Source organism: Nomascus leucogenys, chromosome 7b (genome assembly GCF_006542625.1).
Source record: "Nomascus leucogenys isolate Asia chromosome 7b, Asia_NLE_v1, whole genome shotgun sequence".
Classification (NCBI taxonomy): Eukaryota; Metazoa; Chordata; class Mammalia; order Primates; family Hylobatidae; genus Nomascus; species Nomascus leucogenys.
Window position 1 is genome coordinate 47,757,691 of NC_044387.1, and position 15,852 is coordinate 47,773,542.

Consider the following 15,852-nt stretch of genomic DNA (forward strand, 5'->3'; position numbering starts at 1 on the left):
AGGCATGTTGTTGCTCACCTGTGGTCCCCACTATGCTACTCGGGAGGTTGGGGCTGCAGTCAGCCATAATTGTGCCAGTACACTCTAGCATGGGTGACAGAGTAGCCCATCTCAAAAGAAAGAAAAGGGCCAGGCGCAGTGGCTCACGCCTGTAATCCCAGCACTTTGGGAGGCCGAGGCCGAGGAACGTGAGGTCAGGAGATCGAGACCATCCTGGCCAACATGGTGAAACCCTGTCTCTACTAAAATACAAAAAATTAGCTGTGCGTGGTGATGGGCGCCAGTAGTCCCAGCTACTCAGGAGGCTGAGGCAGGAGAGTCGCTTGAACCCAGGAGGCAGAGGTTGCAGTGAGCCGAGATAGCAACACTGCACTCCAGCCTGGGCAACAAAGCGAGACTCCTCTAAAAAACAACAAAAAATAATATTTAATTTTTTTCCCTCTTTAACATGTCTCTTTCCCCCTTAAAAAAAATTTTTTTAAGCTAGGTGCCATGGCATGTGCGTGTAGTCCCAACTACTGTGAAGTCTGAGGAAGTGACCTCGGGAGTTCAGGACCAGCCTGGGCAGCATAGTGAGACTTCATCTCTCTCTCTTTCTGTGTGTGTGTCTCTCTCTCTCTCTCTCTCGCTTATTTTCCCCCTGAGACGGAGTCTTGTGCTGTCGCCCAGAGCTGGAGTACAGTGGCACAATCTTGGCTCACTCAACCTTTGCTTCCCGGATTCAAGCAACTCTCCTGCCTCAGCCTCCTGAGTAGCTGGGATTACAGGCGCATGCCACCACGCCCTGCTAATTTTTGTATTTTTAGTAGAGACGGTGTTTCACCATGTTAGCCAGGCTGGTCTCAATCTCCTGACCTCGTGATCCACCTGCCTCGGCTTCCCAAAGTGCTGGGATTATAGGCATGAGCCACTGTGCCCAGCCGAGACTTCATCTCTTTACAAAGAAAAATTATTTTGGTTAATTACATGTTTTGGTAAAAAATACAATTTACCATCTTAATCATTTTTAAGTACACAGTTCAGTAGTGTTAAGTATATTCACATTGTTGCACAACAGATCTAGAACTTTTTCATCTTGGAAAATTGAAAACCTGTACTCTTGAACACATCTCCCCATTTCTCCCTCTCCTCAGCCGTTTGTAACCACCATTCACCTTTCTGATTCTATGAGTTTGTTAATATTCGATATCACATATAAGTGAAATTATGCAGTATTTGTCTTTTGTGACTTGTTTATTTCTGTTGATATAATGTCCTCAAGCTTCATCCATGTTATAGCATGTGATAGAATGACCTTTTTGGTTTTCCCCCCCACCTTTATTGGGGCATAATTGACAAATAAAAGTTGTATATATTTACTATGTTAAACGTGATGTTTTGATATATGTATACCTTGCGAAATGATCCCCACAGTAAAGCTAATTAAGATACCCATCACCTCACATAGTTACGTTTGTGTGTGGTGGGGGCAAGAACATTTAAGTTTTTTTTTTTTTTTTTTTCTTCTTTGGAGACAGAGTTTCACTCTTGTTGCCCAGGCTGGAGTGCAGTGGTGCCGTCTTGGCTCACTGCAACCTCCGCCTCTTAGGTTCAAGTGATTCTCCTGACTCAGCCTCCCAAGTAGCCGGGATTACAGGCACCAGCCACCACGCCTGGCTAACTTTGGTATTTTTAGTAGAGACAGGGTTTCACCATGTTGGCCAGGCCGGTGTCAAACTCCTGACCTCAGGTGATCCGCCTGTCTTGGTCTCCCAGAGTGCTGGGATTACAGACATGAGTCACCACACGCGGCTGATAATAGCCATTCTAATAGCTGTGAGGTGGTAGCTCGTTGTGGTTTTGATTGGCATTTTTCTGATTAGTGATGTTGAGCCTTTTTTCATATACCTGTTGGCCATTTGTATGTCTTATTTTGAGAAATGTCTATTCGAGTTCTTTGCCCCCACTCCCTACCACCCGCACCTGCTTTTTTTCCATTTTTGAGACAGGGTCTCTCTGTGTTGCCCAGGCTGGTCTTGAACTCTTGGTCTCAAGCAATCTTCCTACCTCAGCCTCCTGAATAGCTAGGACTACAAGCAGGTGCCACTGCACCTGGCCTTTGCCCATTTTTAAATATTTTGTTTGTTTCCTGCTGTTGAATTGTTCGAATTTCTTATATATTTAAATATTGGCTGCTTATCAGATATGTGGTTTATAAATATTTTCTCCCATTCGTTAGGTTGTCTCTTCACTCTGTTGATTGCTGCTTGTGCTGTGCAGAAGCTTTTTAGTTTGATGTAATTCCATTTGTCTATTTTTGCTTTTGTTGCCTGTGCTTTGGGGGTCACAACCAAAAAATAATTGCCCAGACCAATTGTCAAGAAGCTTTCCCCCTATATTTTCTTCTAGTAGTTTTTGTTTGTTTGTTTGTTTGCTTTTGTTTTGTTTTGTTTTGTTTTTTTGAGATGGAGTCTGTCTCTGTCACCCAGGCTGGAGTGCAGTGGCATGATCTCAGCTCACTGCAAGCTCTGCCTCCCAGGTTCATGCCATTCTCCTGCCTCAGCCTCCCAAGTAGCTAGGACTACAGGCGCCTGCCACCACGCTCGGCTAATTTTTTTTTTCTTTTTTCTTTTTTTTTTGTATTTTTAGTAGAGACAGGGTTTCACCGTGTTAGCCAGGATGGTCTTGATCTCCTGATCTCGTGATCCACCCGCCTTGGCCTCCCAAAGTGCTGGGATTACAGGGTGAGCCACCGCACCCAGCCTCTTCTAGTAGTTTTATGGTTTCAGGTTTTACAGTTTTTGTCTTTAATCTGTCTTGATTTGATTTTTTTTATAGGGCGTGAAATAAGTATCCATTTTATTCTTTTGCAAGTAGATATCCAATTTTCCCAGCACCATTTGTTGAAGAGACTATCCTTTATGTTTGGACTCTTTATTCTGTTCCATTTGTCTATTTGTCTGTTTTTATGCCAGTACCATGCTGATTCCCTGCCCCCCATCCAGCTTTATTAAGGTATAATTGACAAATACAAATTAGTATATGAAACTGAGGTGGAAGTGCTGGAAAAAAAATTAGTATATATTCATGATGTACAACATGATGTTTCGATATATGTGTATATTGTGAAAAGATTAAATCAAGGTAATTAACATATCTGTTATCTCACATACTTTTTGTGGTGAGACTGTTTAAGATCTAATCTTTTAGTAATTTGCAAGTATATAATACATTATTATTAACTATAGTCCCCATGCTGTAGGATAGAGCTCTAGAACTTACTCATCCTGGTTAACTGAAACTTTATACTCTAACAAATTATCTGCACATTTCACCCTATCCCCACAGTGTCATGCTGTTTTGGTTACTATAGCTTTGTAGTGTATTTTGAAATCAGGTGATGTGAAGCCTCCACCTTTGTTCTTGCTCAAGATTGCTTTGGCTGTATGGGGTCTTTTGTGGTTCCATATATGAATTTAAAGATTACATTTTCTGTTTCTGTGAAAAATGCCATTGGAACTTTGATAGGGATTACATTGACTCTGCAGACCACACTGAGTAGTGTAGACATTTTAAGAATATTAATTCAGGCCAGGCACAATGGCTCATGCCTGTTATCCCAGCACTTTGGGAGGCTGAGGTGGGAGGATCACTTACGACCAGGAGTTCAAGACCAGCCTGGATAACATAGTGAGACCCCATCTCTACCAAAAAGTTTTTAAATTAAAAACAACTGGCCGGGTGCAGTGGCTCACGCCTGTAATCCCAGCACTTTGAGAGGCCAAGGCAGGCGGATCACGAGGTCAGGAGATGGAGACCATCCTGGCTAACACGGTGAAACCCCATCTCTACCAAAAATACAAAAAAAAAGGCAATTAGCCGGGCATGTTGGTGGGCGCCTGTAGTCCCAGCTACTCGGGAGGCTGAGGCAGGAGAATGGCGAGAACCCAGGAAGCGGAGCTTGCAGTGAGCCAAGATGTGCTACTGCACTCCAGCCTGGGCGACAGAGCGAGACTCTGTCTCAAAAAAAAAAAAAAAAAACAAATAAATAAATAATAAAAACAATTAGGCATGGTTTTTGGATGCTGAATTGAATTTCTTTTTTTTTTTAAGACTGAATAATATTCCACTCTATGTATATGCTATATTTTCTTTATCCATTCATCCATAGTGGACATTTTGGTTGCTTCCACATCTTGGGTATTGTGCATAATGCTGCAGTGAACCTGAACCTGCCAATAGCTCTTGGAGATTCTGCTTTGAATTGTTTTGGATATATGCTCAGAAGTGGGACTGCTGGACCATATGGGAATTCTGTTTTTTATTTTTTGATGAATTTCCAAGTGGTTACACCATTTTACACACTCAACAGTAGAGTACGAAGGTCTGAATTTATCCACATCAGACTTAGGTTTTCTGTTTGTTTGTTTGTTTGTTTGTTTGTTTGTTTTTAAATAGTGGCAGTCCTGGCTGGTCGTGGTGGGTGGCTCATGCCTGTAATTCCAGCACTTTGGGAGGCCAAGGCAGGCGGGTCATGAGGTCAGGAGATCCTGTAATCCCAGCTACTCAGGAGGCTGAGGCAGGAGAATCGCATAAACCCAGGAGGCAGAGGTTGCAGTAAGCCGAGATTGTGCCATTGCACCCCAGCCTGGCGACATAGCGAGACTCCGTCTCAAAAAAAAAAAAAAAAAAAAAAAAGGCATAACGTTGAATACACATTTCAGAAGAAGACATAAGAAAAGATGGTCATCATCATGAATCATTAGAGAAATGCAAATCAAAACCACAATGAGCTATCACCACATACCCATTAGGACTGCCACTATTTTTTTTTTGAGACCGAGTCTCATTCTGTCACCAGGCTGGAGTGCAGTGGTGCGATCTTGGCTCACTGCAGCCTCCACCTCCTGGGTTCAAGCCATTCTTCTGCCTCAGCCTCCCGAGTAGCTGGGACTATGGGCGCGCACCACCCCACCCAGCTAATTTTTGTATTTTTAGTAGAGACGGAGTTTCACCATTTTGGCCAGGATGGTCTCAATCTCCTGACCTCATGATCCACCTGCCTTGGCCTCCCAAAGTGCTGGGATTACAGACATGAGCCACCACCCCTGGCCTTCTTTTTTAATGTTCCTTTTTAATGAACCATCTTTGGATTCTTGTGATAAGAGACACATTTATAGCACAAACCTGTAGTGTGGTGGTAGTTAGGGACAAAAGGGGTTGAGCAAGACAAGATACAGTTGGTAATGTCAAAGTGATTTTAAAGCATAAACTGTTTATAGACACCTGAAAGTTCATGGTATGCCTTATTTGCCAAGTATCAACAATAAAATATATAAAACAAAACCGAGAACTCCAAGGAGAAGCTAGCAAGTATGGAGTTGTTATGGAAGAGCGTAACCCTCTTTATCATCAGTTCTATGAAAGATAGATTACATAAACCAAAAAGGCAGCAGAATGGTTAAGTGGAGCAGACAAGAACAGACCAAACTCCTTTTTTTCAAGTGGGACCAGGTGAGGATGATCTCATGTTTTCTTACTTAAAAGGAGGCAGTTGGCCGGGTGTGGTGGCTCACTGTGTAATCCCAGCACTTTGGGAGGCCGAGGCGGGCCTATCACGATGTCAGGAGATCGAGACCATCCTGGCTAACACGGTGAAACCCCGTCTCTTCTAAAAATACAAATAATTAGCCAGGCGTCGTGGTGGGGCCTGTAGTCCCAGCTACTCGGGAGGCTGAGGCAGGAGAATGGCCTGAACCCAGGATGGGGAGCTTGCAGTGAGCCAAGATCATACCACTGCACTCCAGCCTGGGTGACAGAGCAAGACTCCTTCCCCAAAAAAATTATTAAAAGGCTGCGGGGGAGGGCAGTTATTTCGTCACTGAGTGTTGATACAGTAGAAGGGCACACTGACCATAAGCTCTTGTCTCCAAAAATTTTGTTGGATTATAATTTTGCAGAACAAATTATGGCCACATTTGACTGTTAACACGAGAAATTTATAATATTAACACTAGAAAATTGTAATGTTGAGTTTAAACCAGTATTTTGTAACTAATCCGTGCTGTTGTTGAACTCTTGTTCTGTGATTTGAATTACCAAAATAGAATTTTTATTTCTAAAAATATTCCCAATATTGAATAAGCTTGCTTATTATATATGCTTTTTAATACTATGTTAAATTATTATTATTATATATGCTGTTGCCTAACTGAAAATTACTGGCTTAGGGCCTCATGTACCAAACCAAAGCAAAATAAGATTTGAGTAGTGGTTATTTTACTTAAGAACATATACTTCATTTCAAAGCATTTGGGGCCACCTGTGTACTGTATGTTAATGGTGTTGTAGGATACTTGGATCCTAGTAAGACAGAGTTCCCCTCCAGAGCATTATCTTGTCATAGAATCAGACAAATGTATCAATAATTCTTAGGATTAGTAGACTGATAAATATTATAGAAGCATAAACTTTATTTAATTTAGAGACGGAGTCTCACTCTGTCGCCCAAGCTGGAGTGCAGTGGTACAATCTTGGCTCACTGCCACCTCCATCTCCCAGGTTCAAGTGATTCTTGTGCCTCAGCCTCCCAAGTAGCTGGGATTGCAGGCATGTGCCACCATGCCTGGCTAATTTTTTTGTATTTTTAGTAGAGGCGGGGTTTCACCATGTTGTCCAGGCTGGTCTCAAAACTCCTGTCCTCAAGTGATCCACCTGCCCCAGTTTCCCAAAGTGCTGGGATTGCAGGCGTGAGCCACTGCACCTGGCCCTAGAAGCATAAACTTTAGAATAAAGTTATTTTACTGTTTTCTATTCTAGCACTTACCCCAAGGAAACAAGAAATGTTGTCTTATTGCTTGTCAATGTTATTTGATTGCTTTGGTCAGTGGGCCAGATGTTGACATTTATTAATATGAAAATTTCTTATACACAAGATTGTAATAGAATGTTTATCATAAAGATAGTAGCAATACTCAAGATTCAAATTCATAAGATTGAAGGTATAATTTTTATTATTGCTTTTGCTTAGAATTCTGGTTTATCAGACATTAAGGACAACTAGGAAAGAACTGGGCCCCATGTTATTGCCACAAATGTGTTTTTCGAAGAATACTTTCTAGGTTTTGTTATAAAACTACCCAAACATCTTGATTCAGTTTCTTGGGGGAAGAAATGGTCATGTCGTTTTGCAAGTGAGAGAAACAAAGTTAATAAAAGTAATCAAGGTGTTCTCTTGGGTCTATTTTTGTTAGGGATAAAGATGTACCGTTGTAGGTTATTTGAATGTTTCTTCTGTGTAAGAGGAATTTGATACAACAGTAAGAAGGTGTTTTGGAGACAGAAGTGATTACTCTCACCAGAATGCAGTTGCTGTTTAAGACAATGGGAGAATGCTTGTTTGTGTATTTCTGGGTTTATAAAGGCAAGACATTCACCCAGTTAACAGGGCTAGGTTCTCTGTTAGTTTTGAGAGTCACTGTGTGCTCTCGTGTCAGTTGCATCCATCCTCCCTAGCTTGAGGCCTTTTTGTGGATAATATACATGCTGCCTTCATGGTGAAACAGGTATTTACACAGAGTGTTAAAAATATAATACTTTACCAACTTGCCTTCTTCAAATATTCTGAGGGCTGTTTTTAATGCCATCTGTCTCTCTCTCTTTTTTAAGCTCTGCGTATGATAATGTCAACAAAGTTCGAGTAGCCATCAAGAAAATCAGCCCCTTTGAGCACCAGACCTACTGCCAGAGAACCCTGAGGGAGATAAAAATCTTACTGCGCTTCAGACATGAGAACATCATTGGAATCAATGACATTATTCGAGCACCAACCATCGAGCAAATGAAAGATGTGTATCCTTTTTAGGCAACTGGCCAATTCCACTGCTTGGTAACCTTGTTGAGTAAATAGAACTTGAAATTTCCTGAACTTAAAGGAAAAGTGCATTAAACATGTTAAAGGGAAAATCGTAATCTATTTGCCATTTACTCCCTAAGTCTAGTCATGGAAAATCTTGGTTAACTCTGTTTGCAGTCATGTTTTTTCTGTCCAAGGGATGGTTCGTTATGATGAAGAAAAGGTAAAGGGAAGATCAGTAGTAGACTAAGAAAGAGGGTGCCCTGGCTATCTACCTGGTGAAATCAGGACTGTCCTTATCTTAGTCAGGTTACCACTTTAGGTCTCAGTTTCCCCACCTTTAAAATGAAGGAACTGGTCGTCATGATCTTTAAGGTCAACTAAGCTCTGAAATTATGTGATTAACTATGACCAACATTTAGAAATCCGGACTGAACAGATCTAGAGGATGCTGCCTGGGTAAAGGCTCCATTTGAAAGATAGAGAGGTTAAGTATACTGAAGAGGATCTGCCAGAAGGGAGAGGGTTATACAGCACTCCTACCAGTTTACCCAATTTATATTCCGCCCCTCCAGGGTGCGGGAGCTCGCTGTCTCTAGGCAGCCCTTTCCATTTTTAAACAGCTCTGTCAATAAGTTGTAGTGATATTTGAAGTGAAATGCCTCCTGCCACTACCACCTGTTGGTCCTGCTTTACTTTTTGCTGTGAAAATAAGTCTCTCTCATATGACAGATTTTTAAATCATGTTTCCTTTGAATCCCATGCTGCGCCTCCTGTAGCATAAATCTGTAAGAAACAGAGAATAGTGTTTACACAGAAGTGAGTAAAAGAAATGCAGAAATACTGCTAATGAAATAATACTATGATGAAGTTAAAGGCTAAATGCTTTAATAATTTAATGTCTTTTTTTTTTTTTTTTTTTTTTTTTTTTTTTTTTTTTTGAGATGGAGTCTCGCTGTTGCCCAGGCTGGAGTGCAGTGGCGCGATTTTGGCTCACTGCAGGCTCCGCCCCCCGGGGTTCACGCCATTCTCCTGCCTCAGCCTCCCAAGTAGCTGGGACTACAGGCGCCCGCCACCTCACCCGGCTAATTTGTTTTTTGTATTTTTAGTAGAGACGGGGTTTCACCGTGTTAGCCAGGATGGTCTCGATCTCCTGACCTCGTGATCCGCCCGCCTCAGCCTCCCAAAGTGCTGGGATTACAGGCATGAGCCACCGCGCCCAGCCAGTAATTTAATTTCTGTAAGAAAGAAAGTAGCCATAGCTAAGGTTTTAGGTAGTTAAATACGGGACCAGGCAAGAAAGCATGAGGAGCAAAACTAGCACAAACCCCTTCTTAGAACGACTTGCCCATAGTCTTATTTATTTAGGATCTTAACACTAATGGAAGAGTCAAGAAAATAGACTTAGGGTTGGATTTACTAGTAAGTTTCTAGATCTGTATTTCTGGAAGTTTTATGTTTGGCTTTTGAGGAGCTTGGGAGAGGAGGGGAGCGGCAACAAGAAGTAAAAAGAATAGTGACATTACAGGTTACTGGACCAAACAGAGGAGGGAGTATGTGCTACTTACAGGCTACCAGTGTTTCCAGCAAACCTTGGAGGGGGTTCGTTGATGGTGGACAATTTAGAGAGCAAAGAGGTTGAGACTTCAAGATTGACCAGAATTTCCCTAACAGCCTGTTTCAGATCTCAGTCTAGGCCCATAGCTGCATCAGTCAGATGTAATGCCATAATGCCTGCCATCTCACAGGACCTAAAAGGAGTTAATGACTTCAGATTCCTTCCATGAAGGAAACCAAGTTTTCCTCAGTTTCTTCTTTCCTTTAAGGGCCTCATGGTGTAATGATGGACTGTTTGGGAAGAGAGTCAAGAGAGGATGCATTTTTGTTTTCAATGCTTTGCTAAATGTGACCAGCTAATTGGTGTTTTACCTTAACCTGTGCAAACAGATATATAGTACAGGACCTCATGGAAACAGATCTTTACAAGCTCTTGAAGACACAACACCTCAGCAACGACCATATCTGCTATTTTCTTTACCAGATCCTCAGAGGGTTAAAATATATCCATTCAGCTAACGTTCTGCACCGTGACCTCAAGCCTTCCAACCTGCTGCTCAACACCACCTGTGATCTCAAGGTCAGCCAGGTTATTTACTATTAAGGTGATATATATTGAAAAACCCTTTCACTGAAGGATAGTTATATTTGTCATTATTCATATTTTAAATTACACCAGAAATACCGAAAAACATTTTTATGGCAAAAATGCTAGTAAAGTGTGGTAGTCCTCCTCTTCTTCCTTATCCCATTGCTCCTTTCTCCCCAGAGATACCTTTTTTTTTTTTTTTTTTTTTTTCTTCTTAAAGACAGAGTCTTCGTATGTTGCCCAGGCTGGTCTGGAACTTCTGGGCTCAAGCAGTCCTTTCTTGGCCTCCCAAAGTGCTGGGATTACATATGTGGGCCACAGCACCAGGCCAAGATAACTAACTACTATAACAAATTGGTGGCCAGTTGTGGTGGCTCACACCTGTAATCCTAGCATCTTGGGAGGCCAAGGTGGGCGTATCACCTGAGGTCAGGAGTTCAAGACCAGCCTGGCCAACATGGCAAAACCCCATCTCTACTAAAAATACAAAAATCAGCCGGGCATGGTGGCACGCGCCTGTAATCCCAGCTACATGGGAGCTGAGGTAGGAGAGCCGCTTGAACCTGGGAGGCAGAGGTTGCGGTGAGCCGAGATCACACCACTGCATGCCAGCCTGGGTGACAGAGCAAAACTCTGTCCCCAAAAAACAAATTGGTGTATTTTCTCCCAAAGTATTTTCTATGCTCTTACATAAATGTGTACTTTTATACTTTATATAGATAAACAGGATCATGTACATTATGTGTTAGTTTTTTTGTTCGTTTGTTTTTTGAGACGGAGTCTCGCCCTGTCGCCCAAGCTGGAGTGCAGTGGCGCTATCTCAGCTCACTGCAAGCTCTGCCTCCCGGGTTCCCACCATTCTTCTGCCTCAGCCTCCCGAGTAGCTGGGACTACAGGCACCCGCCACCACGCCCAGCTAATTTTTTTATTTTTTTATTTTTTTATTTTTTTTTTTGTATTTTTAGTAGAGATGGGGTTTCACATGTTAGCCAGGATGGTCTCGATCTCCTGACCTCGTGATCTGCCCACCTTGGCCTCCCAAAGTGCTGGTATTACAGGTGTGAGCCACCGTGCCTGGCCTTATGTGTTAGTTTTAAAATCATTAAAGTCAACAAAACATGTTGGTGACATTTTTCTTCAATAAATTTTATTCAAAAGATAGCAGCAGAAAACTTAACCTCACTGACTTTAATACCTAATAAGGCATTCCAACTAAATAAGAAAACCCCAAATTCTTTACAGTCCTCAGAGTTCTGAAAATATGCAGCATTTACATATTTCTATTTTAATGGGTGTCACAAGTAAACGAGGGAAATTTATGGATATCTTAAATGTGATGGAGTGATGTCGATTCAGTCCAAAAAAATGCACAGAAATTCAAGAAGACCTAAATAAATGAGAAGACATCCCATGTCCGTGGATCATAAGACTTAATACTGTTAAGATGGCAGTATTCTCCAAATTGATCTGCAGATTTAGTGCAATCCCTATCAAAGCCCCAGTTGTTTTTTTCTATAGAAATTGACAGGCTGATCCTAAAATTCCTATGGAAATTCATATGGAGAACTGATACACTTCCTGATTTCGAAACTTTTACTGCAAAACACAGTAATCAAGACAGTGTGCTACTGGCATAAGAATAGACATATAGGTCAGTGGAATCGAAGTGAGAGTCAGTAAATAAACCCATGTATCTCTGGTCAACTGATTTTGGCAAGGATGCCAGGACCATTCATTGGGGAAAGAATAGTCTTTTCAGCAAATGAATCTGGGACAACTGAATAGCCACATACAAAAAGATGAAAAAATTAACTCAAAATGGCTGGGTGCAGTGGTTTGCGCCTGTAATCCCAGCACTTTGGGAGGCCAAGGCCTGCAGATTGCCTGAGCTCCAGAGCAAGACCAGCCTGGGCAACATGGCAAAACCCCATCTCTACCAAAAATACAAAAAAATTAATCTGGGCGTGGTGGCATGTGCCTGTGGTCCCAGCTACTCAGGAGGCTGAGTGGGAGGACTGCTTGAGCCTGGGAGGTGGAAATTGCAGTGAGCAGAGATTGCGCCACTGCCCTCCATCTGGGGTGACAGAGTGAGACCTTGTCTCAAAAGGAAAAAAAAATTCAAAATGGATCGAAGAAGTCAATTTAAAAGCTAAAACTTTAATACTCTTAGAAAACATAGAAGTAAATCTTTGCAATCTTATGTTAGGCAAAGCCTCTTAGACATGACACCAAAAGCACAAGCAACAAAAGAAAAAAAGTAAGTGGATTCCATCAAGATTAGAAACTTGTGCTACAAAGCAAACCATCAAAAAAGTGAAAAGGCAAGCCACAGAATGAGAGAAGGTATTTGCAAATCATACATCTGATAAGGGACTTACAACTAGAATATATGAAGAACTCTTATAACTCAATAATGAAAAGATAAATAGCCTAGTTTAAAAAATGGACAAAGGATCTGAATAGACATTTCTCTAAAGAAGACATACAGATGGCAATAAGCACATGGAATGGTAGATGCTTGACATCATTAGTCAGTAGAAAAATGCAAATCAAAATTACATTGAAAAACTTTATGCTAACTAGGATGGCTGTAATTAAAAAGTCAGATAATAAGTGTTAGTGAGGATTCCACTCCTTAGTGAAAATGAAAACATGCATCTACACAAAAACTTGAACACAAATCTTCATAGCGGTATTGTTCACTGTAGCCAGTAAGTAGAAACAATCCAAATGTCCAGCTGATGATGAATAAATAGAATGTGGTGGATCCACACAGTAGAAGAGAAAGGAGTGAAGTACTGATAATGCTACAACATGGATGAATCTTGCAAACATGTCTGTGAAGGAAGGCAGCCACAAAAGACACATATTGTATGATTCTGTTTACATGAAATGTCTAGAATAGGCAAATCCATAGAGACAAAAATTAGATTAGTGGATTACTGATTGCCTAGGGCTAGAGGAGTTGGGAGAATAATGAAGGAAGGAATACCAACTCACTGGAATTTATTTTTGAGGTTATAAAAATATTTTCAAATTGGATGGTGGTAATGGTTAAGTCCACCATTATAATACTAAAACCATTGAGTTATACACTTTAAATGAGCAAATTGTATGGTGTGTGAATTATAGCTTAATAAAGCTGCTTAAGTACGTATAGATGTATAGCAATAATCATTTATTGGATTTCAATTCAACAGACACTCCTATGAGAAGCCCTGTGAGATACGCCAGACAAGAGAGATGAGGGTCTGCCCTTGAAATCTGAAAACTGATAGATCAGAAATCTGGTAGACAGTAGGTGATTATAATGAGATGTTCTATAACTGAGATGGAGAAAAAGATGGTGTACAAATGCAAAGGACAGAGGTGGGCTAGCTCTGGCTGGGGCTGGGAGGCAGCAAGAAGAAGGTGGTATCTGTGCCGGCCCTCGAGGATGGGTAGCTTTTCCTGTGGGAGGCCAGCGGCTGTATTGGACATAGGGTATCGTAGGCAGAGAGTACAGAAATAAAATAAGAAGGGAGGGACTACTACCGAAAACACTGAGTCTTCCTGTGGCTGCAGCATTGGATGAGTAATAGGACGTCATCGACACTAAGCTAGAAAGGTTGGTTGCAAGTAGATCATGGGAACCTTCTAGAACTGTGTGTAAAAAGCAGTGGGTTTTGTCACGGTGGGTGAATACGGTGGCCAATGTCCAGTGAGATGTTGTAGAAGACAGCTTCCTTCATCAGATATTGTGTGGATTGGACTCTGTCACCTCTTGGGATCCCTCTGATACAGGTTTATGTCCTTTCCACATGGGATGGAACCAGCTTCTTTCCCTGGATCAGTGCAACTAAGAGTCAGGTGGGCACAAAATGAATAAAGCTATGTTTAGGATGGCTCTACTACTTCTTTGGCACTTAATGATTTTCTTGAAAATTTGCAGTGAATATTTTTATGTCTCCTCGTGTTTTTTTTTTTCTTTTGGTTATCATCATAGCCCTGTTATGGCAGATTGCTTTTGTTTTTGGAGAGACATTCTCAATCAATATTTTAAGCATATAACATTTCTGGGAAGAATTGGCTCTTATTTTTGCTTGAAAGTGTTCATCCTTAAGAATAAAACAAATAGAACCAGACTACTTTCTCTGTTGTCTATTCCCAGTTTATGGATTTGTCTTTAAGGCCGTTCTGTTCACCTGCTCACACTCACACACACGAGTTGTTGGCCGTGGCATAATTTAGGGATCGTCTTGAAAACCCAAGTTAACACAAAGAATCAGAAGCATAACAGTATGTTTTGGATATTTAAAGTGGTACAATTGACTAACATTTTATTTTATTTTTATTTTATTTTATTTATTTTAATTTTATTTTATTTATTTTAATTTTATTTTTCCAGACAGAGTCTTGCTTTGTTGCCCAGGCTGGAGTGCAGTGGCGTGATCTCAGCTCACTGCAGCCTTCACCTCCTGGGTTCAAGCAATTCTCCTGCTGAAGCTTCCTGAGTAGCTGGGATTACAGGTGCCCACCACCATGCCTGGCTAATTTTTGTATTTTCAGTAGATACGGGGTTTCACCATATTGGCCAGGCTGGTCTCGAACTTCTGATCTCGTGATCTGCCCGCCTTGACCTCCCAAAGTGCTGGGATTCTACAGGCGTTTGCCACTGCACCCGGCCTTTACTAATATTTTAAAAGTATACAGCAGTCAGGTGCCATGGCTCACGCCTATAATCCCAACACATTGAGTGGCTGAGGCAGGCGGATCGCCTGAGGTCAGGAGTTCAAGTCCAGTCCGGCCAACTTGGTGAAACCCTGTCTCTACTGAAAATACAAACAAATTAGCTGGGTGTGGTGGCGCACACCTGTAATCCCAGCTACTTGGGAGCCTGAGGCACGAGAATCACTGGGAGGCAGAGGTTGCAGTGAGCTGAGATGGCGCCACTGCACTCCAGCCTGGGCAACAGGGTGAGACTCCATCTCAGAAAAAAAAAACGTATACAGCAGTGTGTGTGCATCATTCTCATGGGTATAAATGCGAGAAGAGAGAATCTCATTCAAAGATGGGTATGGTATGTCACTGATTTGTTACAGTGAGCATGTCCAAGCAGGGCAAGAGGCAGTGGCAGTTCAGTGTGCATATGACAGTTGAGAACACCACATGAGGAGAGGACTTGTGTTTGCTGGAGCTGTGGGATCACTGCACTTTTATCACATCCTCAATGCCTTGTGGTGACCATGGTGCCCATTCCCACAGGCCCCTTGGCCTAGGAAGTTTGTAACTTGCAGCCTCACTGACCTCCTGTTATTTAGGTCCTTTCGAATTTTCAAGAGGATTTCTTTTTTTTTTTTTTTTTTTTTTTTTTTGAGACGGAGTCTTGCTGTCGCCCAGGCTGGAGTGCAGTGGCGCGATCTCGGCTCGCTGCAGGCTCTGCGCCCCGGGGTTCACGCCATTCTCCTGCCTCAGCCTCCTGAGTAGCTGGGACTACAGGCACCCGCCACCTCGCCTGGCTAATTTTTTGTATCTTTAGCAGAGACGGGATTTCACTGTGTTAGCCAGGATGGTCTCGATCTCCTGACCTCATGATCCGCCCGCCTTGGCCTTCCACAGTGCTGGGATTACAGGCATGAGCCACCGCATCCGGCCCGAGGATTTCTTCCCTTTATCCAATGGCTTCTATGTTACAAAGTGTTTTTTACTCTTGAACCCTTACCAAAATATCTTGAACCCTTATCGATATCAGCTATTATCAGTGTCTTAGACCTTTAACTTTTGGCTCTGGTATCAGTCAAGGCCGACAGAAATAAGCTTGATTTTTGGTTTCCGTAAACATGCTTTGCACTTATTTTCTGAAGCTTAAGACCCAGCAGACATTGACATCTTA

General features: G+C 42.0%; 1 protein-coding gene across 1 annotated transcript in view; it reads left to right on the plus strand.

The window, feature by feature from the left end:
* Window positions 1-15,852, plus strand: part of MAPK1 (mitogen-activated protein kinase 1) — a 111,794-nt gene that overhangs the window by 54,490 nt on the left and 41,452 nt on the right. The window contains exons 2-3 of the mRNA XM_012508172.2: window positions 7,648-7,830; window positions 9,782-9,971. Coding sequence (XP_012363626.2) covers window positions 7,648-7,830; window positions 9,782-9,971 — 373 coding nt within the window. The remainder of the gene's footprint in view (window positions 1-7,647; window positions 7,831-9,781; window positions 9,972-15,852) is intronic.